This window comes from Aptenodytes forsteri, unplaced genomic scaffold (assembly GCF_000699145.1).
Source record: "Aptenodytes forsteri isolate BGI_AS27 unplaced genomic scaffold, ASM69914v1 Scaffold97, whole genome shotgun sequence".
Classification (NCBI taxonomy): Eukaryota; Metazoa; Chordata; class Aves; order Sphenisciformes; family Spheniscidae; genus Aptenodytes; species Aptenodytes forsteri.
In genome coordinates, this window is record NW_008795036.1 from 1,924,389 (window position 1) to 1,939,274 (window position 14,886).

Sequence of the window (14,886 nt, forward strand, 5' to 3'; positions counted from 1 at the left end):
TGGAGGTATTTAAAAGCCGTGTAGATGTGGTGCTTAGGGACATGGTTTAGTGCTGGACTTGGCAGTGTTAGGTTTACGGTTGGACTTTATGATCTTAAAGGTCTTTTCCAATCTAAATGATTCTATGATTCTATCCCTCCCAGCAGGGTCCCTGCAGCTGTGCCAGAAGGCTGGATGGTCCCCAGTTCTTAAACTGGCCGTGAACAACCTAGAAATGCCATTCGTCAACCACACAAAAAGGCAGCAAATTGGTAAAGCTGATGGAAAGGCTCCCATTGACATCAGTGAGCTGTAGATCAAACCCGAACAGACATGTTAGAATAACTTACTTTGAGCTCACCAGCTGAAATAAATCCACTGCTATCAGCATCGTAACTGCGCCAGATCTGAATGGAGATAGATTGATATGATCACATAAATATTGCAGTTAATCATCTGCTCGGGTGATAGATCGTAAAGATTCAAATCAGGACTTCCATAATGAGCAAGCTGTTGCATTATCCAATATTTAATTAATTGTAGACAAAATAAAATAAACTTTCCACACAATAGCTTTTACTCGCATTTGGATGCTGTACATGTGACATGCTGCTATCACATACGTAATGCAGACACACTGTCTATAAAAGGAAGAAAAGACTAAGAAACTGCTCCGTGTTTCTTACCTAATTTGTACATGCAGCTTCTCTTATCGCCCTGAGTAAAAGTCAAGGCCATACACAACTGGCCATTGATCTGCAGAAGTCCCCAGTTTGGGTGTGAAATAAAATTAACTGCAAGCAGTCTTGGAAAAATTGAAATTCTGTGCTGGGATACTTAGGGGCAGAGAGTGGATGGAGACTGGGCACAGTTAAGGAAACCTTATGGGTTTGTGCTCCTCAGCTGGCCCAGCTTATGGAGATTTCCACCCCACACCCTGCCAGGATAATGCGGCAGCGTAAAATGGTATAACCTTCTCTATCTGGACAGGTCAGAACGTGTTTTGCTTCCACAATAACCACATATTTCCCATGCTATGTTCTACGGGCAGTGGAAGTGTAGGTATTGAAGAAGCTGTTGGTGAGCAAGGGGAAGAGACAATGTGGAGATACAGACCCGCATGAATTCCACGCTGTTGTCCAAGGGAGTTTCCCGTCGGAAAAGCAGCAGAAAGTTCTCATCATCTGGCAAGATCATATTTGCAAGCTGGAGGAAAAAAAACCACATCAAAAAAACCCCAAAACAAACCCAAACCATGAAAGTAAAGATATGAAAAAACTTGGGTGGCTGCTGAGCCAGTATGGGAAGTATAAGCGGGGCGTGTTGTTGCCTTGGAAATAAACCCCAAACCAAGAGATCTGGCTAATGTAGCACTCCATGACTCACCTCCTCCCCACCCAGGCTCTATCTCCCATATCTCCCAAGTCTGCCCTAGGTCCTAATTCTCCCTCCTTCTGTAAAAGAAATCCTGTGCTGGGGCTAGGGAGAGATACCTCTTGGATTTGCAAGCGTCCATCTGTGGTGACATCGTAGGCAGACATGAATTGCTCCTTCATCCTCTGAACTTTTTCTCCTGTGATGGTGTTCTGCCGTGGGGAAAACAACACGTGCATGAAATCTCTCCTCACTCACAGATAACCACCAGGCTCATTGCATCGTTACAGTTGGGGGCTAATGCTTCTAAAAGCCCACAAACACACCACCTTAGATGAATTTTTGGAAATTAGTGCTATGCATAGCTTTGTAGCAACTAAGCTTTCAATTGGAAGACCAGTGTTTGGAGACCCCAAAATACTTCAGTGACACTTGCTTCTTTAGCCAGCTGTTCCCACTATATCACTGGGGTTTGGTTTTGCAGCGGTTTCCATGCTGCTCATTTTCATCTTGTTCTGTTCAGGAAGATGTCCTTATCCTTGAACTACAACCCTGTAGTTCATTAGATCATCAGCCCTGAAAAGTGTCAGTGGAGCTAGATCGTTGCTTATTATTGCCTGTCAACTGGTTCAAGACCTGGCACCCAGCCCTGCCAGTGCTACTGGGTTAATAGCATGGGATTTCAAGCAATTCACATTCCCTTTGCATCTGCTCAACCCCATAATCAATTTATGCATAGTGAGGAGTTTTCAGGACTTGTGTCCTGATTTCGGCTGGGATAGAGTTAATTTCCTTCCTAGTAGCTGGTACAGTGCTGTGGTTTGGGTTTAGGATGAGAACAATGTTGATAACACACCGATGTTTTAGTTGTTGCTAAGCAGAGCTTACGCTAGCCAAGGACATTTCAGCTCCCCATGCTCTACTGACTGAGAAGGCTGGAGGTGCAGGAGAAGCTGGGAGGGGGCACAGCCAGGACAGCTGACCCAAACTGGCCCCAGGGACATTCCATACCATGTGACGTCATGCTCAGTACATAAACTGGGGAAAGCTGGCCGGGGGGGCCGCTGCTCGGGGACTGGCTGGGCACTGGTTGGCAGGTGGTGAGCAGTTGCATTGTGCATCACTTGCTTTGTATACTATTATTATTAATTTTTATTGTTATTTTATTCTATTTCAATTATTAAAACTTTTACTCTTCCAATTCTCTCCCCCATCCCACCGGGGGTGGGGGGAGTGAGCGAGCGGCTGTGTGGTGCTCAGTTGCCGACTGAGGTTAAACCACGACAACTTGTCAGGTTTTATGTTTTCACAGGCATTGCTGTGACAGGTAAAATACAATGCTTAGGTTCATCAGGCATGATTTCTTTTTCTTAGCAGTAACCTTTAGGGTATCTGGTCTGACTGGCTACACAATCTCCCCACTCTGGGGACAGGCTTCCGGTCAGATGAGCTTTGTGGCTGGGCTGGGAAGCTCACCTAGTTAATCTCTCCCAAGCGAAAATGAAGTCCAACGTTACCCTCCACACCCGCACTGAGGAGGTCCTGGCTCCTCTCCCAGTCCCATGGGAGATGGCCCTCTCTGGGAGCGGAGGGAGGAGGATAACCCAGACTGGCTCTTGGCATACTTTTGCAGCATTTTTTTCAAGAGAAGAAATTAAGTTCTTCCCTACCCCTGAAGAAAAACACCTCAAACGTTTTATTATCTCTATGTCCAGGTGGAGTTAGGATTATAGCTGTGTCTTCCTGGGTCTTCTAACCCAGTTTCTCATCCTTTCAGCTACTATTGCAGGCTCATGAGGTTGTGCTTTCTTAGTACTGTGGCACAAGACCGTGAGTGACTTTCTCCAAGTTACTCAGTACATCAGTGCAGCCTGCCTGGCTGTTCAGAAGCTAAGCAAATAGAAATGTTTTAGGAAAGGACACTCTCTGTTGCCCTGTCCTGGCAGAGTGAACAGCGGGTGTGCGTGCTCTGCATGATGCCCTGGATGTAGCACCTCCAGGCCTCAGATTATTCACTGCCTTATGTGCTCCTTTAGGCCCTGATTCTGCAAAGCGTGAACTGGAGCAGCAATTGCGCTGCTCTGCAAAAAGTTGCATGGGGTGGAAGGAGGTCTTTCTGTAAGGTTTGTCACCTCTGAGCAGAATAACATGGCTGGGCTGCACACACAGCAACTGCAGCTCATGTTCTCACTTTGGATAGGTATTTGAAACCACCACGCTGGAAACTGAACATGCCTCACACCCCAAAACTTCCTTGGCCATACCCACATTCAGTAGTAGCCAGGTGATGATAGCAATTTCCAGCTGCTCTCAAGCGGTACCGCTGCACAGCCTTTGCTCAGCAGCAGCTGCCAGAGTCAGTGACAGAGATGTAGAGACACGCTAGGATGTCACAGATGAGGTAATCAAAAAGAAAATGAAGTATCTTCTGCTTAGTTTTGTTAAGCTAAGGTCTACCTTTGCACCCTCTTTGTCACCAGCTTTCCCCACATGTTTAGATGTGACTGGTGTTTGCAGCCTTAATTTGCTGCTAGTAATAACAGAAAAAAGATATCTATAGGTAGATGGATACACAGGTACTATGACTGATCATTTATGATATAATTTAATTTGCCTCCACCTTACTCCAGAGCAGACTCAGAGCTCAGGAGCACTTACCTGCACAAAGTCATTATGGGCTTATACAGAAATCTTTAATAGTGTTGTCAGTGCAGAGGATCCTACCTTGAAATCAGGGGAGAAAAAGTTAATGGGCTTTGGATTATAAATGTCACGTCAAAATAACCAAAAGGGAGCTCTACTTAGAACAAGTGAAACTCCTTCACCAAGAGTAATACAGGACTAGGATGTGCCAGATGATGGAAAATTTGGGAATCTGGGAGTGGGAATGGAACCCCTCTTCATAGGGCAGGTGGGGCGCATCCCCCAGAGGCATCCTTGGGGCACAGCGCCGAGGGCTGGAAACTCCCAGTTAAGAAGCAAGATCACCGTCCCAGCAGTGATCTTGCAGGGACATGCTGGAGGTGGCAGTCCCCCTCCCGGGGCCTGCCTGGTGGTGGCCCTGAGTAGGTCCCAGGGCATGGCTGCAGGACGCTCCATCCCTGTGGTGGTGGCCAGCGAGCCCTCTGGGCTGTGTGGCCAGGTGCCTGTACCACTGCCCCGGGTGGTGCTCACTGCCGGCCCCCCCTGCGTGCAGGCATCGGGGGCACAGCACACCATTGACCATGCACATACAGTTTTCCTTCCATTCGGCATTATAACTCGCCCTCGTGCTATTTAAATTGCCTTCTGACGGCATCTTGACGCTTTGATACACCTCTCCGGCATTAGGCAAGCCTATCAGTTGCCGACTTCAATAGGCTTGCAAAGTACTCTGAAATTATCCTCCTCCGTGACCAGAAGGATAAGTTATTTCTGAAACGATAATCATAGCCGATATTTGAAAAGTGAGCTGTGGAGTTCAGACTAGTCATTTGTCAAGAAAGCTTATTGCTCAACTACGTGTCAGCTATTAACCACCACTCATTGAGCTTTGTGTGGCAGGAACGTTGTTATCTACATAAAAATAGGACTGCCTCCTTTTTTTTTAATTTTTAACTGATTTAAACTATGGGATGCATCAAGTAAATACCCAAAATACTTATAATATTTACATAGCTCCAACAGCTTTTAGTCCAAGGGGTTACACTACAGTGGATTTTTCAAATTGGACAATCTCTCTCTGTTCATAAATATTCTACTTACGAAACACAAGTGGTAGTGGCTCTACTAAAACCCAACCTTTACTCCCAAAGAATAAAAGTGAAGTAAAAGATACTGCACAAACTGGCTTTCCCAAGATGCGCGTTCAAGGAAAAATTATTTGTATATTACAAATTTTTATACTCAGAATGATACATCTTGGTTTATGACCATTAGGTTTCAAAGGTCACCTTTATGTTTACCAACACCCCCCCAATCCCAGAAGATTAAAAAAAAAAAAAAAATCAAATAAGCCATGCCACTTCCAAGCAGAAACCAAGGTTGGGAGACCTGGTGTCCAAGGTCGACCTACTGGTGTTGCAGACCAGTAGCTTGCTCTGATTGCCTCTCCATTCCAAAAACATTTAAAAGGTTGGAAAAACCCTCACACGTAATCTGCATGATTTGTTCCCCTTGTCCAAGCCAGGCCGCGAACTGCAGACTCCTGCTGTATTTGCTGACTCTCTAATCTGATTTCAGAGGTCTGCAGCCTGTGGTAGGGCAGCCTGGGCAGGCTGCAGGGCAGAGCCAGGACAGTGGGGCAGATGGCTGGAGTTGCCGATCCCTCCCTGAAGGCTTAGGGAGCAAGTTCAATTCTCTGGCTTGTTTAGATTTTGTTCGTGTATGGTTTTGCCTCCAAATCAGGGCTGTGGCATTGCTACAGTGAGGCAGCGACGCTGGGAAGCTTGTGAGTGGTTCAACAGGAGCCTCACGCCCAGACAAGAGCATGCTCCAGAAACAGGAGAAAAGTATTCGGACAAAAGTATTGTCTATGTGATATTCCAGGATTTATGGAGCCGAGGTAGGATTTTACTAGCCAAACATGTTGTCCTTGGTCTTACTTGTACTGGTGCAATGTCCTGGGAGCCCTAGGAGGGGGCACCCCAGCTGGGACTCCAAGGTCTGCTCAGAAGAAAGGAGATGGACAGAGACAAATAGCAAGCAAAGCCAGTCAGCAGGGAAATAAAGAGAGACAATATGGGGACTATTAAAATTTTTAAAACCCTTGTAGATATAACAACCAATTACAGTCATGTAAGTATATTAGCAGATTTTTTTTTTCAATAGCATTGGTGATTTGTACAGACGAGATTCAGGTATCCCTAAAAGGGACAAAATAAACATTGGCAGGGAAGAAATTACAGTTGAGGCAGTTTCTGCAGGCACAGCCTGGGCAGGGATCCAGCAACCAGCCGGCGGTGTGAGAGGGCATTTCTCACCAAGCACTGGGGTCGGGGCCGAGCTGGGATGCACAGGGGTACCGGCCAGGCCGGGGGGGCTACAGGGGCCCCCTCGCTGCCTCAGCCACCCTGTGATGAGGTTGCTGAGGGGAGGCCAAAGGTAAAAGCTTGGCAGCTCGCTGGTCAAGAGGCCTGATTTTTTATTCTCTGCCTTTGGGCTCCTACAAATATTTCCTTGCCTCCCAGATCGGGGCAAGACCTATGGTAGAGGGGGAAGGACCCAGAGCAGAAGAGGAAGAATGGGAGACCTCCAGGCAGGCACATGCAGGGACGAATAGCATTTACAGAGAAACACAGGTGCTGCACCGAGTGCTATGGCCACCGGCTTCCCTGGGAAGTTTGTTTTTCCTTCCTTCCCTTTAATTATTAACTTGCTGTTCAACTACAGATTGCAACAAGCAGGAAAGCCTAAAAACCAAACACGCTCTGCTTTCAAATGCCTCAGGCTCACGCTCCATTTATTCAAGCTCTATGAATTACAGGGGGAGTAATAAAAAAAAATACACCACCTTTCTGCTCTGGAAAGCAACTGTACAAATAGCACGATACAAATTTGTGCCTCTTGTCTCTATGAGCTGGGACAAGAGGAAATGGCTTTGCAGCAAGAAAACAGCTGTAGTTGAGCACAGCTTTCTTCATCAGAGCTGATGCTGTCTTGACTATGTTGCCTGTCTCAAGCAGTTGATCCCTCCCCCATTTCAAAGGTTTGCAAAGCTTTCTCAAGTGTTCACTGCTTGGGCTAAAATTTTGCAGACTTGTTAGCAGCTAGATAAAATTTCCCTTTTGTGAACGTTTAAGTGAATGCTGTTGCATCCTTTCTGGTAGCTGCCTGTATTGGGGAGGCCTTTCTTGTCATTCCTTGTTTTCCCTGCTGCATGCACCTCCCTGAGTTTCTGGAAGAGGATTTAATCAAGAGGTAATAGCCCTAATTGACAGAGGAGCACAATTTCCCCTGAATTGCTGCCTACTTAAGGCAGAAACAGCTGTAGAGATTGCTCACGTTTAGCATCAGTCAACACTGTAATGAAGAGGATTCCCTGCCACAGTCTGGAAAACATACCTGAATTAAGACCTGCCTCCAATTTCGCTCAGGGTTGAGCTGAGGAAGGGTGCGGTTGCTGGGAGAGCAAGTGCTTGGCCAGAAAGGGTCCTACAGCAGAAGTAAACCCCCAGCAATGTCTTCCTGATGCTCATTTTAGGGAAAAAACCCCCAACCCTCTGCTAATTTCCATGAAATATGATCCTCATTGGACTGTAACAATGATGGGAGCTAGCCTGGAATGGGGGATGCTTTAACCCCTTTTCAGGTTGCTTCATATGAGTTGTAAAGCTTCAGCTGCCCTGGTCCGTCACAGCTCGGATGCTGCCTGGCTTCCAAGAGCCGCTGCATGTTCTCACTATCCAGGCAAGGAAGAAATCCTTACTATGTACCATGAGGAGAAGGCCATGTCATTTTTGTCCTCATAAAAGCACACAGTTTAAAATATTGCTGTGGCTTTGTTCATACGTTTCTCAGGGTTAAGGAGTAAATTTCTTACTATGGACGCTCTTCCACAGAGTTTTGCAGATAAAAGTTTCTATGCTTCAAGTTGCCATAACAAATGAATTTTCTGCTTTCTCCTTTCCATGTCCAGTCTTCGTCTTCCCTTTCACGAAAACCCTTTAGAAGTATTTAGCATCACAAAGGTAATCTGGTTTTTAATACTGTTGGTAATAACGGAAAGGGCATGCTCACATTTTTTTTTTTAATCTCCACAGCATTTAATTTCTTTGTCATGGTTGGTTATGACTCTTTGGAAACCTGGCTGTAATTTGTCTTCTCTGTGAATCCATTCCTTTTATATTGTCGCACTCTTTGCCTCGTGCTGTCTAATGAAATTTTTGCTCCTTAAGGGATCCACGTGCTTGGCAGCAGCTTGCCTTGATGAAAACACAACTATGAGTCATTTGTTTGGGGGGATAAAAAGCGAATGTAGGGAGCACTGTGGAGCCTCTCCTACTTGATGAAAGGGGACGTGTCATTTAATTCCTGCCGATCAAGACAGTCTTGTCATAAATTGATTTTTTTTTTCCTTCTTGACATGATTTTTGGAAGCAAGCCACTAAGGGTATAAAAAGGGTATAAAAAGCAAGAAGAAACTAAATGTAAGTGACTATTATAGCCTGTTTCTTGAAAAAGTATGAGGCTTATCTGAAAATGCTGGCTTGAGCACATGTTTTTCCTAACAACGTTTCAGCCAAATTTGATAGAAGAGCAAAGGGTCCCAGCGATATCAAGTTCCTACAAGATCTATGAAAATAAATTATGTCTGCCAAGAAGGCTAGTTGGAAAACAAACTCAACAACTATTACCATGCCAAAAGCCACACAGTAGAGACAGGAGGCCAGCAAAGACCAGATGAGACATCAGTAACGTACACTTTGACCTTAGAAGAAGAACCTTTTTTGGCCAAACATTTCTTCTTTAAATCCCGTAGCATTAAAAAAATTAATCACATGAATGACTTCATTTCATCCATGCAGTTGTACGTTGGATTGCCTGCATTAGCGTGGGATTTCACCCTGCAGCTCCTGGGCCAACTTCTCGTTCGGGCCCATCTTGCTTACTTAACTGCTGTGCTATCACTTGAGAATTTGGCCCTGTATTTTGGTGAGGATTTACTGTGAACCTGCATGCTACAATAGATGACTGCTTATCCTGTCATCCCGCATTGTGTTTTGGTTCGTTCTTTAGCTCTCATCAGCACATATGTGGGAAATATTTTTTCACATAGAAGACACGAGCATCCAACAAAGACTATTACAGCCTTCCCTGTGCTTTCACGGTTTTGTGGTTAGGCTTTGGACAGGTTCTTTGTTCTGCCATTTCTGCTAGGCTGAAAGTTTTTTGACATGCCTTTGGGAAATGAGAACACATCGTGTCTGTTTTTTCCCATAGGCACATTGAGTTTGCATTTAGAGATACTTCCAGGTGCTTGTAGTGCCCTGCGGTAATGTGCAGGAACAGGAATAGGAACCAGTCAGGCTAATCAAGGCTGACAAAGGCCACACGTAAAGAAAAAACTGTATTTGGCAATAACCAGAATCAGAGAATGGTTTGGGTTGGAAGGGACCTTAAAAATCCACCTCCCCCCCCCCCCCCTGCCAGGGGCGGGGACACCTTCCACTAGATCAGGTTGCTCAAAGCCCTGTCCAACCTGACCTTGAACACTTCCAGGGAGGGGGCATCCACAACTTCTCTGGGCAACTTGTTCCAGTGTCTCACCACCCTCACTGTAAAGGATTTCTTCCTTATATCTAAATAATCAGGATCAACTCAGGATTTAGATTTCTGAATTAGTCTGGAGGAGGATGCAAGATGAATGCTTTCTGCTAGGGGTCTTCCTGCTGTTGACCTGCTGGTCACCAGAGACCTGGTCTATGACCCTGGGTCCCTTGGGATGGTAAAACATAAGGGAAGTCTGCTTTGGATGGCTTTGAGGCTGGCTGATATTTTGGCCATTAAACTTTGTTTGAATGACTAGCTGCTGCATTCCTGACCATACTAAGTTAAATGCATAATTCTGACAGGCAATACATTGTCCAAGGTAAGGATGAAGTGCAAGAGTAGCTGGAGGCTGCTCATCTTCTTTGGAAGTAAAAAGCAAAGACAAATCCTTTATGGCTGTTCAGGGTGAGCTCCTGAAGATTAACTTCAGTCCCTTCCAGCCATAACTACCCAGGTGGTTTGGGGGCAGGGGGATTGTAAGAAGGCTAATACCTGTCTTGCCTGATCAAATTTACACTTCAAAAATTTTTACACATGGTCTCTTACACGCTTACAGTTAGGTGAGGGTAACCAACTTTTATCTGAAAGTCTTCTGTCTAATTTTAGTATAATTTAAGCAAAGTGAAATACCTTTCTGTGAAAGCCTTGCAAGCATAATGGCAATGTGCATTTCCCTCTGTATCTGCCCAGACATCATTGGTTTTATGGAAACTTTCAGTAATCCAAACCCAAAATTCATAGCCTTTCTTCTATAAAACTCTTCTTGTCTAATTATTATGAGAATATACATAGAGCTTCATTAAAACTATAGCAAAAAGCAAGCAAGGACGATCCTAAATGATCTCTATACAGAAAGAAAGATGTACAGCAATGTAAGAGAGAAAGGCAGGGACTGTAGTTCCTGTTCCAATAAAATTACTTCTTCAGTGCTGAAAGAAACCGTCCTTTTCACTAAGTTTTCACCTCAGTATAAAAACTTTTAGAAAATGCATGGAAAGGTGTCCATAATGTAGAAGAAAGAGGTTAAGGAGTGAGCAGAAGAAAGCACAGGCAGCTCACAGCAGCCGTGCAGCAGCAGGTTGGAAGCTGGATGCTCAAATGGTTAGAGAGAAGTCATAGGAATAATAACAGCAGCAGATGGATAATGCCAGCAGTTCACAAACCTGTGCTGGTGTGTGGCTGAATTACCCTCGATTCTGCCTCATATGCCCCAAACAAACCAAACCACAGAAGCCCCTCCAGCTGATGGAGAATTTATATAAACTTTAGTGTCATAAATCCCCCGCGTTTCACTGAAGCCTTATGGATATGTAACACACCTGGAAATCAAAGGCATTTTCTTACAAGTAGAGTAGAGTAGAGTAGACTAGACTAGACTAGACTATTTCAGTTGGAAAGGACCTACAACGATCATCTAGTCCAACTGTCTGACCACTTCAGGGCTGAGCAAAAGTTAAAGCATGTTATTAAGGGCGGTGTCCAAATGCCTCCAGCAATTGCCCATTGCTGGAGGAGGAGAGACAGAAAGCAGCATCTGGGATTTGGGTTGGTTTATTGTACGTCTACCTTTGTTGCAAAGTTTTCCCTTCCCCGCCCCCAATTCTTGATGGTTCAATAAAAGGTGATGAATTAGCCTCTCTCGCTGGATGGTATTTCAAGTTTCCTTCCTCCCTCAGAGCCGTCAGGAAGAGCTGTGCCTCCCAGCTTCCCAACGGGCTCCCTTTTGCATTGTTTTCCCAGCTGCTCCCATCCCCTGGCATTTAGTGTCAGCTGGGGATGCTGCAGAGTAGCTGGGAAGAAAAACAGAGCTGAAGGACTACAGTGGTCATTAAGAAAAATAACAGCTTAGAGAGTGCAGGCTGAAAAAATATAATTATGAAGCCGTTCGCTATTCAAGCAGAGACAACTTCCAGTGCTGATAACATTATTTATCACTTGTATAGCACTTCAGATGTAGTCACTAATTAATCCTTGCGACACATCTGGAAGTTATGCCAGTGTATTACTGTCTCCCCCTTTTACTGTGCAAGGAAACAGAGACCTTAAGAGACCAAAGAAGAAGTAAAGGTCAAAATGAGCGCTAAAGCAGAGAGATGCTCAGTCCCAGCTCACTGCTTGTATCATGAAGGACACTTTCTTTCTGTAGGATGGTGAAAACCAGTACAAAGGGGATTCTTTACCCCTCCCACTATAACCACAAGCCTGTACAACATAAATCACATGAAAAAGAAAAATGGCTCAATGTTGTTAGACAAACTCATTGTACAGAGGTAGCAGAGACCTTTGTTTAATCCAGCTCTACAGGCGATCCCCATACCTCAGGGAGCGGGGCAGGGGACTGCTCTCAGTCTCGCAGGAGAAAGCTCCCCTTGGGTTTTCTGCCACCGAGGCAGACTGCTCTGCCTGCTGCCTGCTGGATAGGAGACCCTTTTGTCCCTACACAACCATGAGAACCAAAACCAGACTGCTGGCAAAGGGGAACGAGGCAACACGTCATCTTATCACTCAGGGTAATACTGCTTGAGGGGAAATACTGCCAAAAATAGGCAAGAAAACCAGGGGAGAAAACCAGAAACACTTGAGAGCCTGTTTGAGCACCCTGGCACTTAGTGAGCACTGTCTTCCAGAATTAGCCTATTTCTTCTATTTAATAGGGACAGAGGGAGTTGGTTCTCTCTTCATTCAATTTGTGTTAAGCTTTTTCTTCTAATGGCAAAACCTAGACAGCAGAAGCAAAGGAGATGCAAGCTAGATGAGGGTGCTGGTTTAAGCTGGAGTCATCTGAGCAGCGACTTTTGGCAATCAGCGAAACTGTTCTCGATTTCTCGAAGCAGAATCGTTCATTGCTAGAACACCCTCACTTTGCATGTTCTGTGTGCCGATACCTAACACAGTATAATGGAGTTCACGTCGATATCAGCAAGACCACAACAACTGGTGTAACACACTGGGTTTGCAACCCAGCCGGTGTGATGCTGTCCCCAAAATCTCATGTGAGGGATGTACAAGGGCAGCTACGGGCTAGAGCGGGGCTGGAAGTTTTCTCTTGACCTCTCATCATTAGGAAGCTGCCTGCAGTGTGACATCCCTGGCTAAACCTCGGTTTTATCACCAGCTACAGCTCACTCTAGAGAGCCCCACTTGGAGGTCCCTTGCTTCAGCGACCCGCTGCAGCGTTGAGCTCCGCGGCCTCATTTTAAGCCTCTCCTTCAACATCTCGCGTTTGCTGTCGCTGGGTTCATTTGAGCGTGCTTTGCGCTGGTGTTTCAATACCTCAAGACTAGCAGCTCCCAATTTCATCTTTTGTTCCTGGGTAAGCGATCATGAGCTTTTCAATTTCTCTTCAAATCAGTTTTTCTGTGTCCCTAGTGTTTCTTAGCACTTATTGTTGAATCTTTTTTGATTTGCTTTACAGTCTTTTTACGTGCCTATCTGTTCATCTAACCGTCCATGCTCTAGAAAGAAATTTCTGCAGAAACTGCCAATATTTCAATCCAAATTTACTTGCAAATTAAACAAAAATGTGTTTGAAAAATTATTCACAGCTTCTGTTTTTTTATTGTAGCCCCAAAGATCCAAGAATCCTAATTGGCTTGTAAGTATAATTCTGATTTTACAGTTGATACTCTCGAATTTATGCCTTTTATCAGCTACCTTTTCCCTTTTCGTTAATTACTTTTTGCTTAAAGGAATTGTTTCATCTCTGGATTTTGGCACACCCTCTCCTTCCATTTGGAAGATGCTTACTGCATTTCTCTTCCTAGTTGGGCACATGCTGCGTAGCGAAAATATTAAACCCGTTATCAGAATATATGCTTTACGTACTTCTGAGCAGCTGACCTGAGCGGCAGGATTTCTCCTTCACCGATGGTGACAGTCAAAGGCAACGTATGACCTGGAGCTAAGGAAACCAGCCCCTGTAAATTGTCGTGCAATTTCTGGTAGAATTGAGATGCAGAGAGTGAGAGAGGGGAAATGCTGCCAAAAATAGGAAAGGAAACCAGGGGAGAAACCCAGAAACACTTGAGAGCCAGGTCTTGACCTTACAAGCAACAGAATTGACTCCTGTTTAGCTTCCAGCCTTTTTCGGCAAAACAGGCGTACTGTATATTTGTTAAAAATTGACCTTAGAAAGAAACCTTTCATATTAACAAAACCGATCAGCACTCGCTTGAATAAATCATCACCGTTGTCCTCCCCCTCGCCCTGCCAGACTGTGTGCTGGTGCTTTTTCATTTGTTCCTGTTCAACGACAGTAAATGACTTTCCACGCTTCCAACCAGCCCCTTCAGCTGGTGCCAACTGCAGTCTCACTGTGACAGCAGCTGTTGGACTGAAAACAAACGATCGAACTGCTCAGGTGATTGCACGTGTTGTCGTACCTGCTTAAATGCCACCTTGTCGCCAAGAGAAAAGCTCTTTACCTCGGGGATTGCTAAGGGAGCTAGCAATCAGGGAACAACAAATACAAGTAATCTCTCAATGTAATGACCTTTTTACTTGGACTTGATGCACAACTAACGCGGCATGGTACTTACTTCTGGTCCCAGTTTCTCCAGGAGATGATGAAAAAAATTGTCAAGCTCCTTCCCTTCTATGTAACCGTTGTCTAAACAAAAGTCAAATATATTAATGGTCAGGTGGTACTTGCCTGAGCTCTGGGAACCAGGTCTTGTGCGGCGTGCAGGGGGGCTCACAGCTGCATGGTAGGGGTCTCAGCTGGGGGCCTTGCCTGCCCACTTGGGGGGTTTCCTATTCAATTTGATCAGTTCACGTCTATGTGGGTGCTGGGCACAGCATTGTGGGCTCCCTTAGAAGGTTTCCTTACAGAAAACTTTTCAGGAAAAAAAACCAAACCCCAGATTGCGATCACAAGAGGGAATAGCAGAAGTGACATGGAGGTGATGAAAAGGCCAAAAATTTGGCCTAAAAAAGGGGATTTTCAGACCTGATGTTAGGGCATGAGGAGGAGGAGGAAGAGGGGGGCTCTGAAACACCTGCAGGACCCCGTGGGGGTGAAGCTTGGACGCGCTGGCAGGCACCCACTTGTGCAGGCACCCGTCCAGGCACCCACAGTCACTGCACCCACCTGCACGCGCAGCCAGAGGGGCTCCCACCCAAACGGTCGCCCTCCCCCCTCACGGGGCACCCACCCGCGTGGGCACCCCCTACGTGGCACCCGCCCAGATGGGCACCCGTCCACCCCAGCGCCCACGCACGCAGCACCCACCCTCGTGGGCACCCTCTGAGCGGCACCCCCCGCCCCCACCCCCCAGGCGGACA

At 45.7% G+C, this 14,886-nt stretch overlaps 1 protein-coding gene across 1 annotated transcript in view; it reads right to left on the minus strand.

Moving 5' to 3' along the window:
* The window catches only part of SCGN (secretagogin, EF-hand calcium binding protein), a 33,929-nt gene that overhangs the window by 16,860 nt on the left and 2,183 nt on the right, over window positions 1-14,886 (minus strand). Inside the window, exons 2-5 of the mRNA XM_009276688.2 lie at window positions 14,142-14,212; window positions 1,473-1,565; window positions 1,096-1,185; window positions 330-386 (exon numbers count right to left, since the gene is read on the minus strand). Of these exons, the coding sequence (XP_009274963.1) occupies window positions 330-386; window positions 1,096-1,185; window positions 1,473-1,565; window positions 14,142-14,212 (311 nt within the window). The remainder of the gene's footprint in view (window positions 1-329; window positions 387-1,095; window positions 1,186-1,472; window positions 1,566-14,141; window positions 14,213-14,886) is intronic.